Source organism: Idiotropiscis lumnitzeri, chromosome 1 (genome assembly GCF_059441095.1).
Source record: "Idiotropiscis lumnitzeri isolate Australia: NSW breed Sydney's pygmy pipehorse chromosome 1, RoL_Ilum_1.0, whole genome shotgun sequence".
Classification (NCBI taxonomy): domain Eukaryota; kingdom Metazoa; phylum Chordata; class Actinopteri; order Syngnathiformes; family Syngnathidae; genus Idiotropiscis; species Idiotropiscis lumnitzeri.
The window spans coordinates 29,019,134-29,045,509 of record NC_142391.1 but is presented as its reverse complement, the minus strand read 5'-3'; the positions used below and the strand labels follow the sequence as shown (position 1 = coordinate 29,045,509).

At 42.2% G+C, this 26,376-nt stretch overlaps 2 protein-coding genes across 3 annotated transcripts; one reads left to right on the top strand and one right to left on the bottom strand.

Moving 5' to 3' along the window:
* Positions 1–26: 26 nt before the first annotated feature.
* Positions 27–8,086, top strand: ptgs1 (prostaglandin-endoperoxide synthase 1). 2 transcript variants are annotated; one of them, XM_088293892.1, is made up of 11 exons: positions 27–99; positions 205–270; positions 2,590–2,706; positions 3,365–3,505; positions 3,645–3,788; positions 3,854–4,035; positions 5,344–5,427; positions 5,598–5,844; positions 6,313–6,599; positions 6,675–6,822; positions 7,275–8,086. In XM_088293892.1, the coding sequence occupies exons 1-11, from the start codon at positions 90–92 to the stop codon at positions 7,619–7,621; spliced, it is 1,773 nt and encodes a 590-aa protein (XP_088150018.1). In that variant the 5' UTR covers positions 27–89; the 3' UTR covers positions 7,622–8,086. The 2 variants fall into 2 exon arrangements, with proteins under 2 accessions (XP_088150018.1, XP_088150009.1); XM_088293883.1 differs by lacking the exon at positions 27–99 and having other exon boundaries at positions 189–270.
* On the bottom strand, positions 8,009–23,437 carry LOC148344145 (uncharacterized). Its single transcript, XM_088293928.1, has 13 exons — positions 23,224–23,437; positions 21,873–21,990; positions 20,405–20,556; positions 20,164–20,317; positions 19,282–19,435; positions 19,089–19,207; positions 18,367–18,531; positions 18,055–18,168; positions 17,252–17,675; positions 16,687–16,847; positions 11,192–11,261; positions 10,956–11,118; positions 8,009–9,800 (listed from the first exon to the last, which is right to left on the bottom strand). The coding sequence occupies exons 1-13, from the start codon at positions 23,239–23,241 to the stop codon at positions 9,366–9,368; spliced, it is 2,247 nt and encodes a 748-aa protein (XP_088150054.1). The 5' UTR covers positions 23,242–23,437; the 3' UTR covers positions 8,009–9,365.
* Between the last annotated feature and the right edge of the window lie 2,939 nt (positions 23,438–26,376).

Genomic DNA, 26,376 nt, shown 5'->3' with positions numbered 1-26,376 from the left:
ATGAACCAATTAGGCATCATAGTTTGTTTTTTTTATAGTCTGACTCGACATCACTCCTGGTTTCACACCATTACTCCATTTATGTACAAATGATGAAAGGTATGGCTTTATTCAAGATAAAAAAAAATAGAAATCCCAACTAATATTATGAACTAGTCATGGTGATGTTTTTGCTAAATACAAAAAAAATGTCAACCTATTTAGAGTTAAGCAAGCTGACCACATGGTTGTTGATCATCTTGGTGGTAATGGAGAGCTCAAGCGGTGCTGGTAAGACTTTTGAACAAAATACATTCAAAATTTTGTTTTTGTTTTTTTTGTTTGTTTGTTTGTTTGTTTTGTTTGTTTTTTTAATATGGATGATTATTTTCTTATTTATACTACCATTTTCATGCACAGTACTTTGTTTTAGTTGTGTGGTTTTTAAGAGGACCATAAATAGTTGATCAAAGTTTATCATAATATAAAACCAATCCTTTATTTTTGGATCATGTAAATGTTTTAAATTTGTTTAAAACCCATTTAGAAATCATTTATTTCTCCTTTTCAATTGTATTTTGCTATTTTAATTTTAGAAGTATATATAAGTACAGTGAACCCTCGGTTATCGCGGTTAATGGGGACCGAGACCACCCGCGAAAACTGAAAATCCGCGAAGTAGCGGCGCACCTTCAAAAATGCTTAAAAAAATATACAATATATATAATAAATATAAATATAAATATATATATATATAAATATATATATATATATATATATACGGGTAGTGAGAGAGAGAGAGAGAGTGAAATTCATGTTATAACAAAAAAAACAAATTATTATTAAAACGTATTATTTTTTTATTCCCCAGCCATTCTTTTTGTATTTATTTAATTACTCCGACTTTTACCTGCTGGTACGCCGTCCGGTGTGCCCTATGAAATGAAAGGTGGCATTCTTTATTTATTTATTCATTTATTCATTCATAACTGACAGCCTCGCGCTCCGCTCGTGCCCGGGCGGAAGGTGCTCCAATTCGGCTTAACTGTGACGCACGCCCGCCCTCCTCCTCCGGAGCTTCCATTCGGTTACACTTAGGGGCCGCTTGGCACCGCTCGTGCCCGGGGAAGGTGCTCCTATTCGGCTTACTGTGACGCGAGCATGCCCTCCTCCTCCGGAGCTTCCATTCGGTTAAACTTAGGGGCCGCTTGGCACCGCCCGTGCCCGGGGAAGGTGCTCCTCTACAGCTTAACTGCCACGCACGCCGGCCGGAGTTCTGGCACGGTCCGAACGGCGCGAAACGTCGCCACCGATCGTGTCCGGGGGAACGTGCTCTTCTTCGTCCACTCTCCTCTTCGGCGCACGCCGGCCGTCTAACCGCTCCAGCGCCCCGTCGTGCCGCTCGGCAAAACTACAATGCCCCCGAATATTTTTTAGACCCGCGAAGCACTGAACCCGCGAAAGGTGAACCGCGAAGTAGCGAGGGTTCACTGTATAGTAAAAAAAATTTCTAGAAACCAATTTGGTTTTTTTTTTTTATTCCAATTCCGTTTTTTCAAACCTTAATTTTAAAATTGCATTTCATCTTATTTTGTTTTTAGTCGAATTATATTAATTAAAAAAAACAGTTATATTCCTTAGTATTTCCATAAAATTGAACTTTTTTTAATTTAATTTTATTTTTTTGTAAAATTATGTAATTTTTAAAACTGTTTTATTTCATGACATTTATTTTTAGACATTTTTTTAAACAAATTTTTTCTACATTTTGTTTCACTTGAATTGTTTGGGGACAACTATAGTATTGTTTTATATAGTATTACTATTAATTTTCCTAACCAATTTACATGAGTGACTTCAAACACACTTTTATCAGTATTATTCTTAGTAGTAGTAGTGATAGTGTTTAAATTATTGTATAACTTATTAATTCTACCCAATAATGAATTACATTTCTTTAAAAATGATGTATTTAATGAAATATATGCATGTATCTGTATTTCACATGTATGTAAAATACATTTTTATTTGTGTCTGTGCGGGGAAGGAAAACATCAAATTAGAAGACATCAAATTAACTGTATTCAAACAAATTTAGAGTGAAAAATAACTTGATTAACTTTATTTATGCCTCGTCTCAATGGACCAATCACTTGCCTGCGTTCATTTGCGCCCCTTCTCCTCACAGAGAGGGTTGTGTAATGTGGCATGCATGTGTTTATCTAATGCCTGTTGTTCAGCACCAATAAGGAAGCCATAAAGCCGCAGCGTATCATTATCTGGGAAAAAAAACCCCTCCAGAAGTCAAAACAGGAAGCTCATTGGAGATATGATCACAAAGTTTCCGCTGCATGAGGACTTCCTGCACCTACATTGCGATGCATCCATTACCCGTACCACTCTATGATTGTGAGTGGTGGCAAGTAACAAAGTACAAATATTTTGTTACTGTGCTTAAGTAGTTTTATCAGCGACATGTACTTTGCGTTCCAAATTAGCGGGAGGCAAGGGCATCCACTTAAGGGGTCACCCATCCTGTCAAAGAAAACATTCTCACTGATGATGCCAGGTACAACATATGTGCTTACGCCCCCTTTTTTTTTTTTACAGTCAACCCGTGTTGCTACTACCCTTGTCACAACTCAGGAGTTTGCGTGCGATTGGGCACCGAGAGCTACGAGTGCGACTGCACCCGCACTGGCTTCTACGGGAAAAACTGCACCCATCGTAAGTGTAGTTGTCCTCTACAAATGCTTTCAGTTACTGCAGCGTAACTCAAGGAATAGACAACTGGGTCGAACATAAGGTCAGAGACAATGAGCTGACAGGTAACTACAGAAGCGAAGGCAATGAGTTGGGTGACGGAAACAAGTGGAAAAGGCTAGGGAAGGAGCTGATTGGTTGGTAGGGAAGGGAAGCCAAGGAGTTGGGTGGCTGAAACGGGAAAAAAGGACAAGAAAGAAGCTGAAAGCAAAATAGGTGATTGGTTGAAACAGAAGCCAAAGGGAGCACAATTCGTTGATACGAATTTAATTGGATGGGATACAGTTTGAGAGATGGACCTGATTGGCTCACACAAAAATAGAAAACAAGGCAAGGCGCTGATTGGCAGAAGTTCTCCGGTTTCCTCCCACATTGCAAAAACATGCGTGGTAGTTAAGTTAAGACTAGGTGTGATTGTGAGTGTGACTGGTTGTTTTTTGATGTGTGCCCTGCGATTGGCTGACAACGCATTCAGGGTGGTTTAGCCCTCATTGATCGAAGACGGCTGGGATAGACTCCACCACACCTGTGACCTTGGTGACGATAAGCGTATAATGCATGGATGGTGGATGGAAAAGGAGACTTCTGAAGAATTTGCATTAGTTTTCTTCTTTCTGTCTAGCGGAGTTCTGGACCTGGACTCGGCTCATGCTAAAGCCCAACCCAGAGCTGATCCACTACCTCATGACACATTTCGGGTGGCTCTGGGACTTTGTCAACACCTCCTTCCTGCAGGACATCTTCATGAGACTCATGCTGACCGGTGAGCCACAAAACAGCTCTTGAGCAGAAGGCATCAATGCCACTTAAGGCTAATGACTGGACAGTACAACTTTGAAGGTTCTAGGTTAGTTTGCTTGTTGGATGTTTTTCTCTCTGTGGTGTGCTTTATCATCCCAAAGTTCGCAGTGACCTCATTCCCAGTCCCCCAACCTACAACACCAAGTATGGCTACCTCAGCTGGGAGTCCTACCACAACACCTCCTACTACACCCGGATCCTACCTCCAATCCCAGACGACTGCCCTCTGCCCATGGGAACCAAAGGTACGACTTTAAATTCCTCGGACGATCCCATGATAATCCAAAAGGATGTTTTTCATTGGCCACAGGCAAGCCAGATCTACCCGATCCCAAAGCGTTGGCAGACCGTTTTTTCAGACGGCATAAATTCCGGGCGGATCCAGGGGGAACCAATGTGATGTTTGCCTTCATGGCTCAACACTTCACTCACCAGTTCTTCCGCACCGACCGTAATTTACAGGGAGGCTTCACCAAAGCTCTGGGACATGGGGTGAGTTGTCAGAACTTCAACCACAGGACTATGATTCAATAAAGTCTGGCTGTCTTAAATTAAGCTTTTATAGACAGAAAAATTTACATCGCAGTACATCATCCAGGTAGTTGTCTACTTCGAAGGCATTTTAACTTCATCAAATTGAGTCTAGTTGCATTCAATTCAACTTTATGTATAGGAAAACTGCTGTCTATGTAGACCCTTTATCATTAAGGTCATGATAGTTTGTCGAAGGAAACTGTACTGTACCAAACTGACAAAAAATCATCTAGGTCAGGGCAACTGGACTAATTAATCATTGACAAGTTACCGTATTTTTACGGTCATAAGACGCGCTGCATCAACGGGCGCAACACCAGTTGAGGGTGCTATTTCCGTATTTAATGCATATACTAGGCGCGCCGCACTACAAGGCGCTAGCTCAGCTCAGCTCGCGCTAGCTGATGCCAGCTTACCAGGACTCAATCCCTTAAGGGATCGCTGTCGGAGGTATCACCCCGATTCACTGACAGATGTCCTGAAACTATAAGGTATCACTGTCAATAACACTGACTCTAACCAATAAGAGGTGTCTTGGCAATACATCGACTAGACAACGTCAGGGGAGGGACTTCACTGGTCACCACACTCCTTAGAGTCACGGTTTCAAATCAAAACCAAAAGAAAACTCAGCATACAAGCAAACAATGAAACAAAGTAATAAGATTAACACAAAACATGTATCTTTCATGCCATCAATATACCCAAAAGAAATAAAAATAACACAAGATGATTATAGCAATGGCTTCTTGGGAGCCACTCAGCCTTAGCCAATTACAGCAATGGCTTCTTGGGAGCCACTCAGACTCAGCCAATCACATGGCTGTTTAGAGAGATGTGCTGTTGTGCTTTGGGCTATTTGCAGTCTGTTGTCTAAACCTGGGACGTTTCTTGCTTGCAATCACATAAATGATAAGACAGACTACAACATTGTGGACAGCTGCCCTTTTGTCCAGCTTTCTCCTACACCATCACCCAAACACCATAGTCACATAATGTATAAGTCACGGTCAATTCGAAGCATAGATGACTCAGACTTTGACCAGCAGGGTGTGCTAACATGCACTCCGACCAGCCCAATGAGTAAAAGGGTTGATGATCGAGAGTGATGTTCAGTCCATATAATGGGCGCGTCGCTTTACAAGGCGCTTTGTTTCTTTTGGGGAAGATTTGGGACTTTAAAGTGCGCCCTATGTCCCGGAAAGAAGATTTTGGGACTTTAAAGTGTGCCCTATGGCCCGGAAAGTATGGTATTTGTTTTTACAGGTTGATGGAAGCAACATCTACGGCAATACACTCACACGGCAGTTACAACTTCGTCTTCATAAGGATGGAAAGCTGAAATATCAGGTAAGTGAGAAAAAAGTTAACATTTATGCCTGACTCTGCGTTTAATGTGATCACCTTTAAACTGACGAATTTTAAGTTCTGTGTAAGCAAATCTCTTTTCAGCAGCTTATAACCTCGGCTGATATGGTGGTTTCATGAAATTTGTGGTCTTTTATTTGGTGTGTCCCCAGCTCGTGAAAGGTGAGGTGTACCCTCCAAAGGTGTCCGAGGCCCCTGTTAACATGGTGTACCCGGCAGGCTTCCCCTCCGAGCAGAGAATGGCTGTCGGTCATGAGCTGTTCGGAATGCTGCCGGGCCTGACCTTGTATGCCACCTTGTGGTTGAGAGAGCACAACAGAGTGTGTGATATCCTCAAGTCAGAGCACCCCAGCTGGGATGACGAACAGCTCTTCCAGACCGCCAGGCTCATTGTCATTGGTAATGTGTCACTTACTGGAACTAGCAAGACCCCCATGAGAACCAGTTCCCACTCAGTGGTCAAGTACCAGTGGAGAGAGTCCGGCTGTTATTGGAAATTTAGATCAAGGAGGTGAAATGTGTTTTTCTGTCCTAATTATGGAACACTGGACCAACCTCATTGCCGATTGTTGAACCAATGGTTCGGAAAGACATTTGATCGGGCCCCTTGTAATGTTCTCTGGTGATTGCAATATTCATATTGGGTCTACTATAGACCATTCATGCCTATGGGCAATCATCTTCATCCGCTGTCCAAGCTCACCCTTAGGAGTAGGATGAGAAACTCATTCGAGAGAAAGTCAGAGTAGCGACACCATGTCAAGTAAGCGAAAGATCAATGATGGATATGTTGAATCGATGTTTTTTTTAAAAAACATATATAATCCATAATCCGTAAACCAACTATTTTTTTCTTCACCTATGCAGGCGAGATCATCAAGATTATCACGGAGGAGTATGTGCAGCACTTGAGCGGCTACCTGTTCAAACTCAAATTTGATCCCTCGTTGCTCTTCAACCAGCGCTTCCAGTACAGCAACCGTATCGCCCTAGAGTTCTGCCACCTGTACCACTGGCACCCATTGATGCCAGACAGCTTCCATGTGGATGGCGATGACATTCCGCACTCGCGTTTCTCCTTCAACACCTCACTGCTTTTGCACTATGGCGTGGAGAAGCTGGTGGAGTCATTTTCGCGGCAACCAGCAGGACAGGTAGGAGAAGACTAAATGATGAATGCTTACTGGCAATTATTTACCTTTTCTAAGATGTCCTGCTATTTTTTTCAGGTATGCGGAGGCCGAAACTCTCATGAAGTGGTGCTTGAAGTGGCTGAAATGGTTATCCGAGAATCCAGAGAGACTCGTATGCAGCCCTTCAACGAATACAGGAAGAAGTTCAACTTGAGACCCTATACCTCATTCAGAGAATTTACAGGTACACAAAAGATGACGACTGAGTATTTTACAAGGCTGTGAATGTGACCTGTTGTTAATATCTCTGCTGTGCTGTCAATTACTAGATAATCTTTCATAAGTTTTGATTTATGGTACGGTAAGTACTATGAGTCATGTTCGCTGTTTGTATTTTTTATCCTAAGCTAACTGTCACCAACCTAAAATTCACAGATAGTGTTGTCATTTCTTTCAGGAGGTGGATTCACATATCCTGTCTATTCTTTACGCTAAGAAGTTAACTCTTAGTAGCCAAATATGCATGTACAAAATGAAGGAAGCGTCACACCATCTGATCCTAGTCTATGTATTAAGCTAGGCTTACTGTCAGTAACCAGTTATTATTATGGCTGCGCGACAAGGCAGAAGAATCATGTGAGCTGGTTGTAGTCGTTAAGTTAAGGTATGATAGCTATCGTTACTTTTCTCAAATAGATGATGAAGACATGGCAGCGGGGCTGCTGGAGTACTACGGCCACATTGACGCCCTGGAATTCTACCCTGGTATCCTGTTGGAGAAGCCGCGACCTGGCTCCATCTTTGGAGAGAGCATGGTAGAAATAGGCGCCCCCTTCTCGCTGAAGGGCTTGCTGGGCAACCCCTTGTGCTCGCCCCAGTACTGGAAGCCAAGCACCTTTGGAGGGGAGGTGGGCTTTGACTTGGTCAAAACATCCACGTTGGAAAAATTAGTGTGCCTCAACACCAAGTGGTGTCCCTACGTCAGCTTCCGAGTTCCCCTCCATCAGGAGGAGAGCAAGATCAAGAAAGCTGCGGAGCTTTAACTCATCTATTTAGGAGACATGATCCTTAAACGATCCCTTGAAATTTGCTTGGTAGGTTACAGGGAGTCAGTTATTTTGGTACGAAGTGATTCACCCAAATTTGGCTCAGCAGAACCCTTTGTAATATTGAAAAAAAAAAATTCGCCAAAAACTGTTTCACTCAGCAGCATGAAATTTTATTAGTATGTCTATTATGAGAAGACCAAAAATGTCTTAATTCTCAAGAACCCATGTCCGTAATGAGAAAGGATAGCAGCCATTTTCTTTTTTTCTTGAAAAGATCCCTCAAAATATGGCTCAATAGTGCCCCCATGGCTACTTTATCCTTGCAACTAGAAATTTATTAGGACTGTGACTATCTAAAGTAGACCCACAAAACAGTTTTGTGAACCCAAGATCTTTATTTTTGTCTTGTCCGATTACAATGTGTCCTGGAATAAATGCAAACCAGAGAGGACCATTGCATTTCACGTCCTTTCATCATGTCTCCAAATATACATTCACCAAACAAAATAAAACAACATGATGACCATTGCATTCTACACAAGCACGGTTGTAGCCCCTTGTCGCCCCCTTTGGTCTTTTAAAAAGATATTAACAGTCAGCTTTGTATGTGACACTAGAAGAAACACTGGCATAAGATTTGCGACATTCAAAAAGTCCTTGGCTGGGTGGCTAAACATTCAATACACACAGCACATTTAAATATCCATTTACAGAAACTGCTAACTCCCCCCAAAAAAATCAATATTAACATCATGTATTGTAACGTAATATACAGTGACTAATTACAACAAAGTTGCTTTCAAGAAATGGAATGTTATAGAAAATGCCCCAAGGCATTATAAATCATTTAGTAAATACTTACATATTACAACATAAAATCTCAGTAATTTTCAAAATTCTTTAGTAGTGCCATTAAATGGTCTTCATACAATTTTTTTATGTTAACTGAAATATGATTTGATGCACAGTATGTGCTTTGATCGTTCTCAAATGGTTTTCACTACAGTGACTCCAATGATATTGACATTTAATAAAAAAGAAACAAACGCACACATGCACACTCACTCACTCACACGCACACGCACGCACACAAACTCACGCAAATCCAGTGTCTTTGGCTTGTGTTATTTGAATGCCACCTAAAAAATATATCAGTGGGTACCAAAGATTGAACTAATTGTTCTCAACCCCCCAAAATGGGTTGTTTTGCACCAAACATCCTATTTGGAGGGTTGTTTTGTGGGTAATTCTTTAAAACCAAGTTTTTAGTTTTAGGATTAAATTAATAACCCAAAAATTTGGGTCAAATTGACAAAGTAGGGTCGGGCTCTTTTTGACCCATAATTTAGTTATTTTTGATCCAACTGATTTTAGAATGTTGGTTGAGCAATGAATGCACCAACACATTTTTAATTAATGTTGCAATTACGAGGTCCGGCAGGAGGCCCAGAGGACGACCCAGGACACGCTGGAGAGACTTCGTCTCCCGGCTGGCCTAGGAACGCCTGGGCATCCCTCCGGCAGAGCTGGAAGATGTGGCTGGGGAGCAGGAAGTCTGGGCCTCCCTGCTGAAGCTGCTGCCTCCGCGACCCGACCCCGGATAAGCGGCGGATAATGGATGGATGGATGGATGGATTACGAGGTCATCCTTGGAAACATTTCTTCCCTGTAAGGGGTCCCTCTGCAGAAAAAAATGAGAACTCCTGCTTTAAGTGTTTTATATTACTGTATTTTGAATTCATTTGCTCTGATGGAGTCTAGCCTTGTCGTTCTCCTGCTTGTTATCAAGGGCAGAAGTGGCAACGCTCGTGGGTGCCGCAGTGGCGGCCACTGGATAAAAATGGACGTCCACTGCCACGGTGGCGTGTCCCACCGTGACGTGGTGCGAAATCATCAGGGGGGCGCCTCCGTGCGACACGCTGAGGCTGTGGTGGACGGGGGCCGCCAGAGCCTCGGCCCCCCGCAGGGTGAGTGAGGACCGCAGGCCGGTGTCGGGTGGGGAAGGCGATGGAGAGGGTAAGGAGGACGGCGGAGGCAGGGTATCCTGGCACAGGCTTCGGTTGTCTGCCGCCATGCTTGGCCACTCCTCTTCTGTCAACTGCAAGCTGGGAGTACTGGGAGGACCAAGGCCCTTCTCCTCGTCCTCAATCTCCTCCACCTCACCGTGGTCAATCTACAAAGTGTAACGGGGATTGAAGTACAGTCAACCCTTGGTATTTACGGGGACTGGCCGTGCCCACCAATAGCCAATATTCGCGTGTAATTGACGCCCATTGAAATGCATTTGAAAAAAAAAAAACTAAACCTGAATAATTCTCCCCCAAAAATGGGGGTGGGGGAACATGACTCCCCTGCACCAGACACCCCTGTGTTTGCGTTAATCTCTTACTTTGCGGATATGATCATTGACATCATTGATCAATCAGTAAGTTATGACATTACAACCGATCACCGTAATTGCATAAAATTTCAAATGTCTGCCGATCCGATCCAGGCGATTAGATCTGTGTAAAGTCTATTTTTGGGGCAGGCAACTAAATCTGTGTATTATTTGTATGTACTGTAGGACTGTCCCTGGTGCCCAAAGCATGTACAACAGAAGTTATTTGCAATTATTAGTGCAAGTTTTGTCTAAGTGAAGCTCCTCAACTTACTTCAACAAAGTTCAGGACTCTAAAAAGTTGTTTGTTACATCAACCCAATTCAGGGGTTGTTTGTATTGAGTCAAATTTCTCAGATATTTTTTTTTTATGAGAGTAAACAAATTGTTGGGTCAATTTTTTGGGGTTAATTTGGGGGACTGGTTAACACATCTGCCTCACAGTACGGAGGTGCAGGGTTTCATTCCGGCTAGGTGCAGACCTTCCTGTGTGGACTTTGTATTTTCTTCCTGTGCCTGCGTGGGTTTTGTCCGGGTTCTCTGGTGTCCTCCCACATTCCCAAAACATGCATGGTAGGTTGGGACACTCTTTAAATTGGCCCTAGGTGTGAGTGTGAGCGCGAGTGGTTGTTCGTCGTTCAGGGTGTACCCCACCTACTGCCTGAGATGGGATCGAATTTTTGCGGTCCAATGAGAAACCCAATTGTTTGAGTAAAACTGACCCAGATTGCAGTCGATCCATTTTTGAACCTGTAATTGGGTTAAAATGAACCCAAAATTGGTCATATTTGATGCAATTGTTTTTCAGGTGCATCAGGATGTCAAAGAAATTAAATGTTTAAACACTTATCTGCAGGGGTTCGCTGAACTTTTACCATTGTGTTTTTACATAAGTATCTGTACTTCTTTTTAAATGCCAAGTGTAAATCTTTTTCGCTTATCTTGTACCTTGGTGTCCGCGATGGGCTCGGGGTAGGTTTCTACGGTGACAGAGCGTGGGTCCTCGCAAGTGGGCTCCATCTGCATCTGCAAGCCTGGAGGTCTGGCTCTGGTGTCTGACATGTTGGGGTTATGTTCTGTCACCGCCAAGCACTCGTCGTCTTCGAAGGCCCTGCCCACGCCATACGGAATGTGAGGTTAGCATGCACTTTTGAGACTTTGAGAGTCAATGTTCTTCTACACACCGGTTTTCATATGGCCGTCCTGCGTGATGGCGCTCCGTGTGATGCATAGGGACACCAAGGGTCCTCTGGGCTGAAGAGAACCGGAAAAGTGTCAAATGTCCTTGGCAGGTTACATTTGAAGGAACTCATAATGCTACAGGTAAGCCTTCAAATACTGCTTGCTTGCTTTTTAGAAACATAATAGTGGTCGAGAAAAGAAAGCCGCACCTGAAACCCTCCCATGTGAGACTGGGAAGAGTATTAGCTGTGAATTCTCCAGTAAACTAGAAAATTAAGGCTGCATAAAGCACTTCCATGGATGGTCAAGTAGGATAGTAAGGGTGTGACATTCATTCCCATAAAAAAGAGATAAAATAGGGCTGAATTTCAAGGCTTTCCAAGGGTGGTCACGGAGCAAAGTAGTGGTGTATTCTTAAAAAATATTTGAAAGCCTTCCATCGCAGGCCATGGAGAAAGTTATTGTTTGCTTCGGAGCGTCGTTATGACTGTGAACTGATTCATAATTGGCTTGTATTACAACCTACTGGAAACACAACAAATTGATTGAAATTCAAAGCCAGTAAAAAATTGTTTGTACAACTAGAGGGCATTGGTAGCGAAAAATGTTTGCAATATCTCTTATCTTCATGTTGTTTAAAGTGAAGACAATTTGCAAGAAACATGAAGTTGACTCACACGTTTGCTTTTGCGGGCCACATAAAATGATGTTGCAGGCCGGAGATGGCCCCCAGGCCTCGAGTTTGACACATGACATGACTTCTAGTATTACCTCAAGTGACGAAGTAAGTGCATCGCTATACATGTGATAGTCATGATGTTGAAGAACTATGATCGCTAAGTTTGACTCCTTCGGTTCTCCGGAGCATAAAGATGGCGGCAAAATATGACAGCCTCCTGTAAGGGAGACCAACCCGATGTAATATAATTAGTGATAACTTCACCCACAATTACATGAAAAAAAATAATAACATTTATATAATAGTGCCAAATTTTTCGCATGTTATCGAAATCAATCGTGATTTTTTTTTTTTAAATAATGAACATTGAACAAATATTTTACACACAGTCCCTTCAATTCAATAGAAAAAGTGCACAGTGTGTTCATCCGACAGGCTTTTTGAAGGCTAGTTGGAGAAAAAGAACTCTTGCACCAGAGAGGAAAGTGGAATGCGCCAGAAGGGAAAATGAAGGGGAGGGAGGGGAAAGTCCAGCTTGACAGCCAACGTGTAGCCAACAGAGTTCTATACTTAGTGTAGCTGAATTAAAGCGCCTTGTTGTTTTCTGTGAGTGCACACATGTCATGGTGAAAAAGGCGGAAATGCCATGAGGAAGGAATTGTTTTTTTGAAACATTAGAATTGACAGCCAGAATGTGATTGTGGGCTGGCCTGTCCGCTTTAGAGCCCCTTGTTGATGCAGTGTTGAGAGGCCGTGCAATATTCCAACCAGCAAAAAATTTAAACAGATCTTTTTTATATATTTTTTATATACCAGACAAAGTTAGCTTCTATTTTTTTCAACTCGTAGTAAAGGTATTTGAATGACAGTTGAGCTGGGCATCATTTCAGTGAATTCCGACACGCCCACAGCATCTGAGTGAAGTGACGCCTCAAATACTATTAATTCATTTATTTATTTTACAGTTTTTTTAGTGAACAAGAATTCTCTGTGCTGTGTCAAATTTGCAAGACTTTTTTTTTTTTGTTAAGGATACACTGATTCTGTCCAAGTCCACAATGCAAAAGAATGAGTACAGCCATCAATTAAGTTGTTACAAACACATTTTAATATACTGCTAATCAATGGTTCAACAAAGATTCTGCTGTTGTCACAACTCATCTTTTTTCAACACATTTTCATTTTTGGACTTGCGCTTAGTCTTAGCATTCTGTTGCTTTGGCTTCTTTTTGACGCTCCGCAAAGCCTCTTTCCTTGTGTCCGGTTCCGGTTCTCTCAACCCCACACACACATTGGACTTCTCGTGGCAAAGGAGGGAATCCACCCTGTTCCTTCTGCCATCCACAAAAGCAGCGTAGAAGTCGTCATAGTGGTCATCAAAGAGTTTCACGCAAGCGGCCGAAAGTTGGGCCTTGGAGTAAGTCTTGCTGCCTTGCATTCTGTTGCACACGTCAACGTCGATGATGAGGTCGTCGACAGCGAGCCGGCGACGTCGAGCGGAAGGCTCTCGCATTGCTATCTGGAACTCTTTGGCCACCTGGATGCAACTGTGACAGAAGGTCTCGCGGTCTATATCATCCGCGTGAGCGTGCAGGAAGACCAAGCAGCTACACAGGGCCAAAAGGAGCATCGTCATGGTGCGAGACTGAAAAGCAACCAAGTTGTTGGCTGACAACGAGCAGCTCTGAATGTGAATGCAGAGACGCAGCAGCTGACATGACAACAGATTTTTCAAGTTTTTCTGGTTTTCTTGTAACCGTTCCTTGCACACTGCTCAGTGATGTTAACCCTTAAATACTGTTGATTTTCTAAACACATACTATTGTATCTTCCTTTATAGCCACCCTTAGGAGGCCTTCAAATGTGGCCGCCTTTTCTCATTTTTAGTTGCCAATTGAAGGCCTTCAAAAGCTGACTTCATTTATGATTTATTTCAATGATGGGATAATTCTACCTTCTTCATGGCCACCTGTAGGATACCTTCAAATGCAGACTTTTGACATTATTGCAGGCTTCATTACTCCACTGCTGGCCTTTTAGCAACCCACTGACTGGATCTAAATACTGACTTGTGTTTTTGTTTTTTTAAGGATAAACCATTACTATTCTTCACGGCCACTCTTAAACAGCCTTCAAATGCACCCTTCTTTTGACATTTTTCTGCTTTTTACCACTACTGTCCTTCATAGCCACCCATTCACAGGCCTTAGAATAAGACCTGTTTTTTTTATTTTTACTTTGTTTTTTTTTTTGTTTGTTTTTTAAGGATGCACTGCCACCATTTTGCATTCCCAAAGTTGGAGGACCTTCAACTGTGATCTTCTTTTGACGTAATTGCAAGATACTGGGCGCCAGTACTGCCCATTATTGCCACCGATCGCAGGCCTTCAAATTTGCCCTTTTATTGTTTCTTTTAAAGGATGCACCTCTTGCATCCTTCATGGCCATCTTCGGAATACCTTTAAATGTAGCCTTCTTTTGTTGTTTTTGCAGGATAGTGTTTAGACCACTACTTTCCTCCATAGTCACCATTACATGCTTTAGAATAAAAAAAATTTTCTAAGGATGCACTACCACCTTTCTTCATGGCCAAACATAGAAAGCCTTCATATACAGATATATACCTCACTTACTACGACTTCCCTCACGGACACTCCTAGAATGACTTCAAATACAGCCTTCTTTTATTGTTGCATCGAAGCCTTCTTTTGCTTTTTTTTTTTTTATTTGAGGATACAATGCTACCATCCTTAAAAGCCACCCTTACAATACCTTCAAATGCATTATATGCACAAATGTATCACCTTCAAATGCAACATATTTTTTGTTGTTTAGGATACAGAGCTACAATTTTTCATGGCCACAACGAAAGGCCTGCGCATCTTTTTCATTTTTCTGTGCAGACTTTTTATTCCTTCACCAACACTGTCACAAAAAAAAAATTAACAAGCCATCTCATCAATCAAGTAGTCATCAAACATTTAATGTACTGATGATTAATGGTTCGACAGTGGAACTACATCTTTCAAAACTCATCTTTTGGTGGAGTCTGGGAAGGCTGTGCAATGTGCACTTCTTCCTTGTTCTCCCCATGAAAAGCATCCGTGTGTCTGTCCACAAGTTTGCTTTCGGAATCCCCAGAAGATTCTTCCGGAAGTCCTTCATCCTCATCCTCTTCTTTCACCCCCACACACACCTCAGATTTCTGGTAGCAAAGGATGCTGTCCAACATATGCGGCCTGACACTCAGCAAAGTAAAGTAGAAGTCCTCGTTGAAGGAATTGAAGAGATGTACACAGGCGGCAGCCAGCTTGTCTTGGTCTTTGCTGGGAGGCAAGCTGTCGCACACCTTGTTCTCAACCAAGAGTGTGTCGAGAGCCTCCCGACGTTTTCGAGGACGGGTAGCTTTTAACGTTTTCTCAATCACTTCGGCTGCAAGTAGGCAGCTCTTGCAGTAGGTCTCGCGCTCGATTAGCATGCTCTGAACATGCAGAAAGAGATGGCAACTACAAAACACCAAAAGGATGATCTTCATTGTGTAAGATTGCAATGCAGCCATGTAGTCTGACAACTACCGGTCCTGAATGTGAATGCTGGAAATCAGGAGCTTGCAAGACAACTCGATTTTCAGGCTTTTCTTGTTTTCCATGCACACGTGTACTAATAGACTTTCCACCAACACTGCTCTTAAAAGGTCTTAAAATACAGCCTACTATTTAAGTGATCAATGACACACTGATCCTATTCTTAATGGTCACCTTTGGAATGCCTTGAAATGTGTCCTTCTTTTGACATTCTTTCAAGATGCTTTGCACCAATACTCTCCTTATAGCCACCCACTGAAAGCCTTCAAAATGGGACATCTTTTTTCATTTCTCTTTAATTGTACACTACTGCTATCCTTCATGGCCACCCAGTAAAGGTACTCAAATGCTGCTTTCTTTGGCCACGTGCCAGGAGACTTGAAAGAGCTCCTAGCCTCCATAGCCACCGATTAAAGGTCATCAAATGCGGCTTTCTTTTGTTGTTGTTGTTTTTTTAAGGATACTCCACTGCTATACATCACGTCTACCATTGGAACACCTTCAAATGTAGCCTTCTTTTGACATTGTTGGGGGATACTGCCCTTCACAGCCCCAACTGAAGTCCTTTAAATATGTTCTACATTGGTAGCTTATTTTTTTAAGTGACACCCGCCATAGTCCCTCTGGGCCACACATTAAAGGCCTTCAAATATGGCCTTCCTGTCTCATTTATTGCAGGCCACACCACAATTCTGCTCCATGGCCATCTCTGGAATGCCTTTAAATGCAGCCCTTGTTTTCATTTTTTCAGGATACTTAAAGTCCTCCTCCCCTTCATGGTCACCCATTGCAGGCCTTTGAAAAAAGTCTTCTTTTGTCGCTTGTTTTTTTTAAATATACACTTGCCATTATTCTTCATGGCCACCTATGAATGGCCTTGAAAAGTTGCCTTCTTTTCTCATTTATTGGATGACACACCACTATTCTGCTTTATGGCCAATGGCTTCGAATGAGGCCTTTATTTGACATTTCTTTGGATACTTATCCCACTGCTTTGGATACTCATACACCTTTAAATACAGCCTTCTTTTGTTTTTTTCACTTTTTCAAAGGACATTGGCCTTCAAATGTGGCCTTCTTTTCTCATTTAATGGACGTCATATTCACTCCCTCGAGTGAACCTCGTAACTGCAACCTTTTATGGAAACAGGAGGTACCAGAACTGGACCCACCCCATCGACTTACCTTAACTAACCTCATAGGTAAAGATATCCACATTTCTGCAATTCCTGACCTGCACGTCCGGTGGGTGCTGGCTCATTCTTCTGAATCACGGAGTAGAAGGACACGGTGATGAAGATGAAGGCCAGAGACACGCCCACGCCCACCACGATGGGTACATCATGTTTCTCCAGAACAGGCAACCACGAAGGCGACTGCGGAGTCACCCTAGAGCTGGAAAGGCAAACATGAAGCCACGTGTCAGTTGGGAAAGTAGTGCAATGCTGCAATGTGTCCAGAAAATGACACAGAAGTGAAAAAAGCTTTGATTCATTAAACCAGGCTTGAAACGTCCCTGTCTTTAAAACCCGCTTTAAAATCTTCACTGTTGTTTGAAATTCTAACACATGCTTGAAACACGACTTTGAAACTCTAAGCTTGGCTTGAAGTCATCTACCCCGAGGTTTCAAACTTGGGTTATCGTTTCAAGTTCGGGACTCATTTTCGGGTTAGTGTTTCAAAATAACATTTCAAGCAAGGAAAAGGGTTTCAATGAGTGGTCTCAAGCCAAGGTTACAACTTATCAGCGCGTTGTTGTCACCCTAAATGATTGCCATTGATTCTCTGTGTCCACCTACTGAGGGTCATTGCTGGTCATAGGCGACTGCGACGTGTTTCTCGGTTCCTCATCTTCCGCCTTAGACGACGCCACCGGTTGATCCTGCCGGCTACCATTTCGCTCCCCAGAAGCATTGAGCCCTCTGAGCCCTCGGATCTCTGCAGGTTCCAGCGTAGGAAGACGGATCCGGATGGAAGGCCTTTGGAGAGAGTTTTGGAGCCAGATTGAAGAAGATTTGGTCGCTCTGGTGTGAGTTGGGCGTGTGGATGCTTGCGTGGTGAGGCGAGTGCCCGTTTGGGGTTCAGGGTGATGAGGAAGCTCCAGTTGAAAGTTGGGATACGGAGGTGGCGGCAGCATTGGAGGCTGCACCTGAGTCACCAGAGGCTGAACAGGAGGGATGCTCGTGGACCGGAGTTGTGGCGATACAGACGAGGACCAGGAGCCTGAAAGTTGTAATGACAGAGGTAGGGCTTCAAATCCTGGCATTGTTCTAACACGAGTAACTCTTAAGTATGAGTGAACTTTAAAACCCTCACCCTGCATTGAAATCCTACTTTAAAAACGTAACACTAGATTCAAACCCTAAATCTGGATTGAAACCCAAATGGGCTGGAATAATGCACATTTGTTAAATAATTCATAATTGGCAATGACAATTTATTTTTACTTTTGTACTTGAGGACAAACATCAGTCTGTACTCAACCCCCATCGCCCCAACCCCCTACCCAAACAAAAAACTCAAACTCAAACACAAGCATCAAGCACTAACCAGGAGTCCTAGTTGAAACTGTAACCCTGTTTTGAAACTCTTTTTAGCCTACCCATGACCATGAGGACAGTGCGTCGCTGCTGTTGTCCTGCTCTGTTCTGTGCGGTACAAAAGTAGTCTCCTGCGTCAGATTCCTTCACATTTGAAAGGTGTAGAGCGCCTTCTTCTGGAGGGATGACATCAGCACTTCAACAATATCTACATATACATACACACACACATTTCTATATATATATATATATATATATATATATATATATATACATACATACACTGTATGTAAAGATTATGAGTGAGCCATCTGAAAAATTTTCTCCCTGGGTCTCAGAAAGTTTGAGAAGTACGGTTTACATTATTGACTCACCATCAATGTGTATCCTGTCAGAGGTGCTAATGGGGGTCTTTGCTCCACGGTCTCTGTTCCATGCGTACCAGATGGGCGGGACCCCGACAGCCATACAGGGCAGCACTGCCGACCCCCCAAGCCTGCATGTCACCCGCTCCAAACTATTCACCATAATTGGACTCACTAGGAAATGTCATATATACATGTAAATAAAATTGTATTTTCTTGAAAATATATAATTCAATGATTTTTATCAAGAGAATTAAGCCAAAATTTTCTAGCGGAGCTCAGTTTTAAACGATTAATTTTATTTTCTAGTAACAAAGACGGGAGAATTTTTATGGTAAAAAAAATCTTAATTTTTAATTACTTCAAATTAATTGTGTGAAAACTAAGTGACAAGTTTATAAAATAATTCAAATAGTGTGTGATTTATAATTGGAAAATATAAATTATAAAGTTATAATTACACAAGGAATTTTAAGAATGCATGATTTATATAGTTTTATATTATTTAAATGGAATCATCATTTTCAATAGAATTAAGTCAAGAAAGACATAGTTGGAGTTTTGAGGTAAAAAGCTCCAAATATTTTGATGAGTTGTATGAGAATGATGTCCGATTTTTACCTGGATGTTTTTTTTTCTTTTTTTAAATGTAAGAATATAATTAGAAAATCTGGGAATTGAGTTGTACTTTTTATGAGGAAAAACATCCAAGGCAGAGTACGAGCTCATACCTGCGACGGCGAGGGTGATTGAGGCTTGACTTCTACCGAGCGCGTTAGAGGCATCGCACACATACGTGCCTTCGTCGTAGCTGTGAGCCGACTCGATACGGAGCATAGCATTCCTCGCTCTGGGTGAGAAAATCCAGTTCAAATCTCAAAATCTTCATTGGAACGTCGCATAGCGATGTCAATGGCGACTCACCCCGAGGTCATCTTGGCCCCCGTCTGCTTGGAGTGTCCTCTCTTAAGCCAGATGATGGACGGTGGGGGCTCGCCTGAAGCCTCGCAGCGCAGAGACGCTCGGCCGCCGAGGGCCACAGTTAAAGCGGGCGGCCGCAGCGTCACTGAAGGAGCCGCTAGACCGGGAAATTACGATTATAAAAGTCCCCTCGCGTCTTCGTAGTAGGCTCCCATTCCAAAGTAGGGCTTCAAGCCAGGATTGGGCTTTCAAGTCTTGGTTTCAAATTAGGGTTTTAAATCAGGGGTTCTAACCTGGGATAGGGTTTCAAGGAAGGGTGTCAAACCAGGGTTAGGGATTCCAATCAGGGTTTCAAACCTCAATTCGAGACTGAAGTGAAGATTTCAAAACAGGGTTAGGGTTTCCAGTCAATGCATCAATCCAAGGTTAAGGTTTCAAATCAGGGTTAAAAGACTGGGTTAGTATTCACATGAGGGTTTCAAGCCCCATTTGCGTTTCAAATTAGGGTTTCAAACCTCAATTAGCGACTTAGATTGGGGTCTCAAGCCAGTGTTAAGGTAGCGTGTCAAGTCAGGGTTCGGGTTTTAATGGAGGGTTTCAAACCTTAGTTGGGGATCTAAAATCAGGGTTTAAAGTAATCTGGGTCATGGTTTTAAAACAGGGCTTCAAAATAAGTTTTCAAGCCTCTGTTAGGGTTTCAAGCGGTGGTGAGGGATTCAAATTAGGGTTTCAAAATAGGCTTAAAAGTTTAAAACAGGTCGTTTAAACAAGCCTGGGTAAGACTTTTAAATCAATGTTGTCATGAAATATTTTTCTCTACTTCCACTCTTAATGTACACACTCAAACCAGGAGGAAGGAGGAAAACGTGAACGTGTGTTGTGTACCGAGCACGGTGAGCTTTGCCGGCCTGCTTTTCCTGCTGATATTGAGCGAAGGGTTAACGGTTTGGCACACGTAGGTGCCGCCGTCCTCCACGCTCACGTTGACCAGGTGAAGCGTTCCTGACGTCTTCATCTGACGTCCGCCACCGTATTCTCCCTGAATGGGTAGGAGGAAAAGCACAAATTAAATCAATCCAACAACTTCCTCAACTTTCTGTGTGTAGTGTGGTCAAGCGTGCAGCACCTGGCTTTGCTTCCCTGTGGTGACCAAACTGCCATCTTTGATCCACAGGATGGTGGCAGGGGGCGAGCTTTCGCCAGACACGCAGCGAAAGGAGGCCTCCTCTCCTTCTTTGACTGTCTGATCTTGCGGACCAAAGAACACCTCCTCCAAACCTGCCAAACAACTGGAACCATGTCATATCTATGGAAAGGGGTACGACTATTGTTTGTTGGAGGGGATACGTTGCAGACTATTAACATATTATTAAAACACACATTTTGAAGTATAATAGAAAGATCCACGATTTAACTGACCCAAAACGTTCCCCTGTGCAAAGTCTTTCAAAGTCTGTTAGTTCCACAATTGGCTGCAATTTTCCGCAACACCACTAAATGGCGCTGTGGCGCCATCACTAGACATAGACATGATTCCGGCTTGCAGCTCTCTTGTCATAAACAGACTTGCAGTGGACTAGAGTGTGTTTTATGCTCAAAAAACGAACATTAATTATTTGCATCGAACATTCAGAGTATATTATGTCCGAATCATGAATCTTGGCTTACATTTTGGTTTGCATTTTGCAGCAGATTTTTTTTTTCCAGATATGCTTTACATCCATTTTATTGTTTGTGGCTCTGACAACATGATGGAGACGGATCTTTCTGTACCACTTGGAGAAATACTAGATAAGAGAAAACTTATAATTGCATTCTTACCTTTTTAATGTGCGTACGTTTTTCCTGTAGCTAAATAATGTGAAAGCGCACCGGGGAAATGAATGCATTCAGGTTAGGCACACTTAGCGAGTGGCATCGCAAGATGGTGGCTGATGGCTTCACTTTTTGCTGTGGCAAATAAGCGGCTTTCGTTGTTAGTCCATCACGTATAAATCCGTCAGAGCTAGTCATGTACACATCTCTCACTTCACTTTTTTGTTGTTGTTTACTTCAATGTAACATACAAGCGGCTAATGAATGACCCCTTACCCCAATTAGTCCCTTGAATCAAGTGAATCAATCTTAGTGCCTCTCTCACTATAACATCACTTTGAGGAAGTAAAAAGAAGACTCAGTTGATTGCATCGTTCACAAATTAAGAAGCAAAGCGTGAATGCTTCAAGCTGTTTATTTGTCAGTCCCAATTGAAGTTTACCGTTAAACTGACATGCTGTAGATTCTACAGTGTAGAAAACAAAAGAGGATTAATCGTATCTTTGAACACCAAAATGTTCCATTAAATTTTGTTGAATGAAAGTCAGCTAGCTTCGTGCTATACAATGCAAAACGCTATTTAGTGGCAAGCGAAAAATTTGCTTTTTATGATTCAAAAATGATAAACCTTCAAACAAGATAACACACAAGGAGCAGCATCACCTTCAAACAGAGCCCAAAAACATTCACAGGCATATATTCTCTCTGCTTTGTGGGAACATCAATGAAGCACATTTTATCGGGCGTTCACTGTATCATGTGTATGGGGTCCGACTCACCCGACTGGGACGAGACTGTCAGACTGGACAGGACGGCTAAACAGAGGCTGGGAATCATCTGTGGAAGGCAGACCCACATCCTACTGCAGAACACCACCGTCAGAAAACCACCACCCAGCTTCAGCCATTGTGTCCGCGATGAAAAGCAGATACTGGAGTGTAATCAAAAATCAGTAACCACCAAATCTTATTGACTAAAATATCATAGCATAGGTCTTAATGAACCTAGACCTGCAATTATATTTTTTACATGACTAGGTAATGACCCAAAAATACATTTTAGCTCGAAAATGTCTCTATGTCAATTACAAAGCTACTACCACTGATTCATATGTTGTTGTTTTTTTTTTTCTCAAGCCCCCTCCCTGCTTTCCCTATTCGTTCCCCTTTGGTAGGTGAATGAGGCCAGCCACTTTATAGAGCGTAGTGGGCACCGTGCCCTCAATGGAAATGACATGAAACAAGGTTGCCGAGCTTTGTACCGGCAACATCAACATCTTCTCTTGTCTGATCCTATAGGCTTTCATGGCGCTCTTGTCGTTTCCATGTAAGGGATGGAGCACATGGCAAGCACACTTTTGGCTTATGTAATGTGCCATTAGCATGACACCGAAGAAGGCACAGTTTTGATCGAGCTCAGAGGGGCTGCATTTAAACATTCAATGGGATAGGGTGGAGGTGTGAGGCTGGAAGAAATGGAAATGTGAGTAAAGGCATGGGTAAAATGGATGGATGGATGAAGGATTGAAAGGTAGGCTGGATGGATGGCTAGTGGATGACTTGGTTAAAAGCATGAGTGCATAGATGATGGATGGATGAAATGAATGATGGATGGATGATCATGCATTGATGGATGAATGGATAATGGATCGATCCATCAATAGAAGGAGCATGATTGGGTAAAAGCATGAGCAAGTTGACAAATGGGTGAGTGAGTGAACCATCGATACATGGATGGAGTAGATATCTGAACTGACGAGTCGATGGGTGTCAGGGTGAATTGCTGAGCGAATCTCACAAGACAACTCAACATTGTGCTGCTTCGCAATAACACAACACACACACTAGTGGTTGACTCATGCAAGACAAGAAAGCATTGTTGGTCTTGAAGCCTCTTGCCCGGTGGTTAATAGCCTAAAGTGTGCGTGGGTGTCCATTTGTATGACTCACAAAGCTCGCCACCGTTTACACTTGTTAGCATGTCAATCACATCTCTACTTGCTCATTTGAAATCCTCCACCTGAACACTTAACAATGTGGATTGATTGCAGCATCGCCTTGCTTAGTATCAGTCGTGGTCATAATGCACACAGTACACAACATGAGTGGGCAGTAAGAGTTAAATACTTACAAAATACAGTCTTTGCATGTGTGGATCCGCTGTGTAAACCCTCCATGTGCCGACCCTCTGTCCTCTTGATGCACTCAGTCATTGAGAGGGCGCCGATGAACAGTTTCCATAAACACGCACGCACACGCACACACACGGTACGAGTGTTCGTTCAAAGACAACAGCTGTAATGCTGAAGCACAAAAACGAAGCCCTCCTTTGTAAGCGCTTCTTTTATGCACCCAGACATGGCAAAAAGAAAAAAAAACTAAATGTAAATAAAACATTTGTAGAATTTCTCAAATAAAATTGTGAAATTGATTGGCTATTGACATCGGAATATATGATGTTGAAGTACATACCTGTTTACCTATCTATAACCTTAATGACCGATCTACATACCAAACATGCCTACCCAACCTACATATCTATCTGGTTACCTACCATCTACTCGGGCTGAAGGATTAAAAACAAAAACAAAACAAAAATCAATTTACAATTTTTCTTCATCAGTATTGCGATTGCATATGCAATTATTTTTTTTCAATATTTTTTTCTGTAAAATCTGAATTAATATTAATATTTATTTATCTACTTCATTTGGAGTTGCCAATTTACAAGTAAGTCAACTTACTTAATAGCTTCCTACTTACTCACCTCTCAAACTACCAATCAATGTAATTACCTTCATACCAACCTGCAGTACCTACCATATCTAGCTACAACCTACCTGATGACATATTTACATGGATACTGCATATGCCAACGACCTACAGTATCTACCCACCTACCTAGCTGCCTGACTGTCTACCTACCTACTTACCTATTTAACCGCCCTCCTATCCACTCATCTACCCAGTTGACCAAGCTTTTATCCCCAGCTGTCAATCAATTGGCATAGTGCGATCTATAACGACTCTCATTAGTTTAAGTGCACTTTACACGGCTTCCTTATTAAAACCAGGTTAATGATGGAGGCTTAATGAGTGTTAATGGCCCTTATATTGGCACCTCGTACAAGGGACACTCGTTTATTGGTTTCAATTGGACTCACAACTCATGTTTGTGCCTTTATGAGTTTTAACATTACAGCTGCCATAAAATGTCAACGGTATCATTTTTTATTCTTGAAAAAGTGTCTTTCCTTTGTCACACTTGTCTCCCACAGCCTTACAAATGGAAATGCATGCCGGTGTGCTCAGCATAATGACATGGAAATTGAAAGTACAAATGCGGCCATTTATAATCTATGCTGGTCCAGCACTGATTTTAATTAAAAGCGGACAAAGGTAGAATGTCACACGCTTGCTCAGGCTGAGGACAACATCAAACAACCTGAACACAACCAAAGCAGCTGCGGCGCCCATACCATATTCAGCGACAGTGTTTGGAACCACAGCAAACTACAAACGACAGAGTAAACATTTTGTTGAAAAAAACATCATCTTTTTAATTCTATTTTTTTTTTTACACATCTTTTGTATTGGATCTTATTGGTACACGTCAACCTAATGAAGTCACTTGGTGGTTCAGATGCCATACAGACATTTAATATACGTTATTTAAATTGTGTACATTTTAAAACACCAATGATTTTTTAAATAGTTATATTTTTGGATTAAATTAATAATTATCAAAATATATATTCCACAACTACTGTGTTGAGCCATTTCATAATGACTCTTGAAATAATAGAACATATAATACAAAAATAAAATGACTTGGACTTGTATGTAAAAGAATAAAAAAAAGAAAGAATTGCTTATATTAATACCAAAAATATGACTCCAAGATCTTTTTTTAGGGGGGGTTATATTTTAAAAACATGCAATGTAAATAATGATTCAATTGCTGTCAACGACTCTGTTATGCCTATAAACTCATTGCATAACACAAAAGTGATACTATTTTCAACAATTCAAGTGTTGCCCAACCCAAGGAGAGTGTATAGTATCTTGCAGCTTGTAAACAGAGTTGCACAGGAGAAAACAAAGCGTTGCTGCACTTAAATGCAAATGAAAAGTCATTATTTTAAGGCTGTCAGTTTTGCTGCCGATCCTCAATTTTCTTAATTGAGCTAAAGTGCTGGAGTTAGCGAAGAGCACAAGGTCTGTTGTTCATTTAATGGGGGTCAGAATTGATGCAATAATGTGGAGCTTTGTATTCTTTGCTAGAATCAGTTTGGGAGTAATTAAAAGTGACTTAATAGGTAAAAGTGACTTTTAAATTGCTTATATACATTTGTATACAAGCAATTGAAAAGTCAGTTTTGTGACTTGAGTCTTTGGACTACCTGACCACAAATCAAGTGTAAACTATGTAAAAAAAGATTCTACTACTAAAGCCAAATTCTACTTCAAGTGTAGTAAAATGTACCATACTTAAGTACAAAAGAAAAAGATATACTTTTGAGGAATTGAGAAATTACATCCATCCATCCATTCGCTTATGTTTATCCGAAATCGTGTCGCAGGGCCAGCAGCCCGAGCAGGGAAGGCCAGACTTTACTCTCCCCACCCACATCATCCAACTCTTCCTGAGAGATCCTGAGACGTTACTAAGACAAACGGGAGACATAATCTCTCCAGCGAGCGTATTCTTGGTCGTCCTCTGGGAATCCTCCCAGTGGGACATGCCCGGAACTCTTCACCGGGGAGGCACCCGGGTGGCCTCCTGACAAGATGCCCGAGCGACCTAATCTGGTTCCTCTCAATGTGGAGGAGCAGCGGCTTGACTCTGAGTCCCTCTCGGATGACCGGGCTTCTCAGAAGTCAGAAGGCCAATAACGGAACACTGCTCAAGTTCTGATGAAGCGGGTTGTTCCTCCCAATCACACCCCTCCAGGTCTCACTGTCATTGCAATGTAAAACGATAAAGTCCCCAGAAGGAGCACTCTTCATCACTCCTTCCGAGGACTCCAAAAAGGGCAAACTCTGAACTTCTGTTTGACGCATAAGCACTAACGACAGTCAGGACCCGTCCCCATACCCAAAGACAGAGAGAGGCTACCATCTCGTCGACCGGAGTGAAACCCAATGTCCAGGCCCAAAGCCGAACGGCAATAAATATACCGACACCTGTTCTGCGTCTATCACTGTGGAAAAGAGTCCAACCCCTCTCAAGAGGACTGGTATTTGAGCCCAACTTTGTGTGGCAGTGAGTCAGACTGTATCA

Excerpts from the sequence above, each read along its gene's own strand:
- ptgs1 (XM_088293883.1), top strand. The coding sequence starts at position 189 with ATGTCAACCTATTTAGAGTTAAGCAAGCTGACCACATGGTTGTTGATC. Across the intron at positions 4,036-5,343 it reads CCAAAGCTCTGGGACATGGG|GTTGATGGAAGCAACATCTA; the intron begins GTGAGTTGTCAG and ends TTGTTTTTACAG. Across the intron at positions 6,600-6,674 it reads CGCGGCAACCAGCAGGACAG|GTATGCGGAGGCCGAAACTC; the intron begins GTAGGAGAAGAC and ends TATTTTTTTCAG.
- LOC148344145 (XM_088293928.1), bottom strand. Across the intron at positions 18,532-19,088 it reads AATCACCCTCGCCGTCGCAG|TGAGTCCAATTATGGTGAAT; the intron begins GTATGAGCTCGT and ends GACATTTCCTAG. Across the intron at positions 18,169-18,366 it reads TGACAGGATACACATTGATG|AAGAAGGCGCTCTACACCTT; the intron begins GTGAGTCAATAA and ends TCATCCCTCCAG.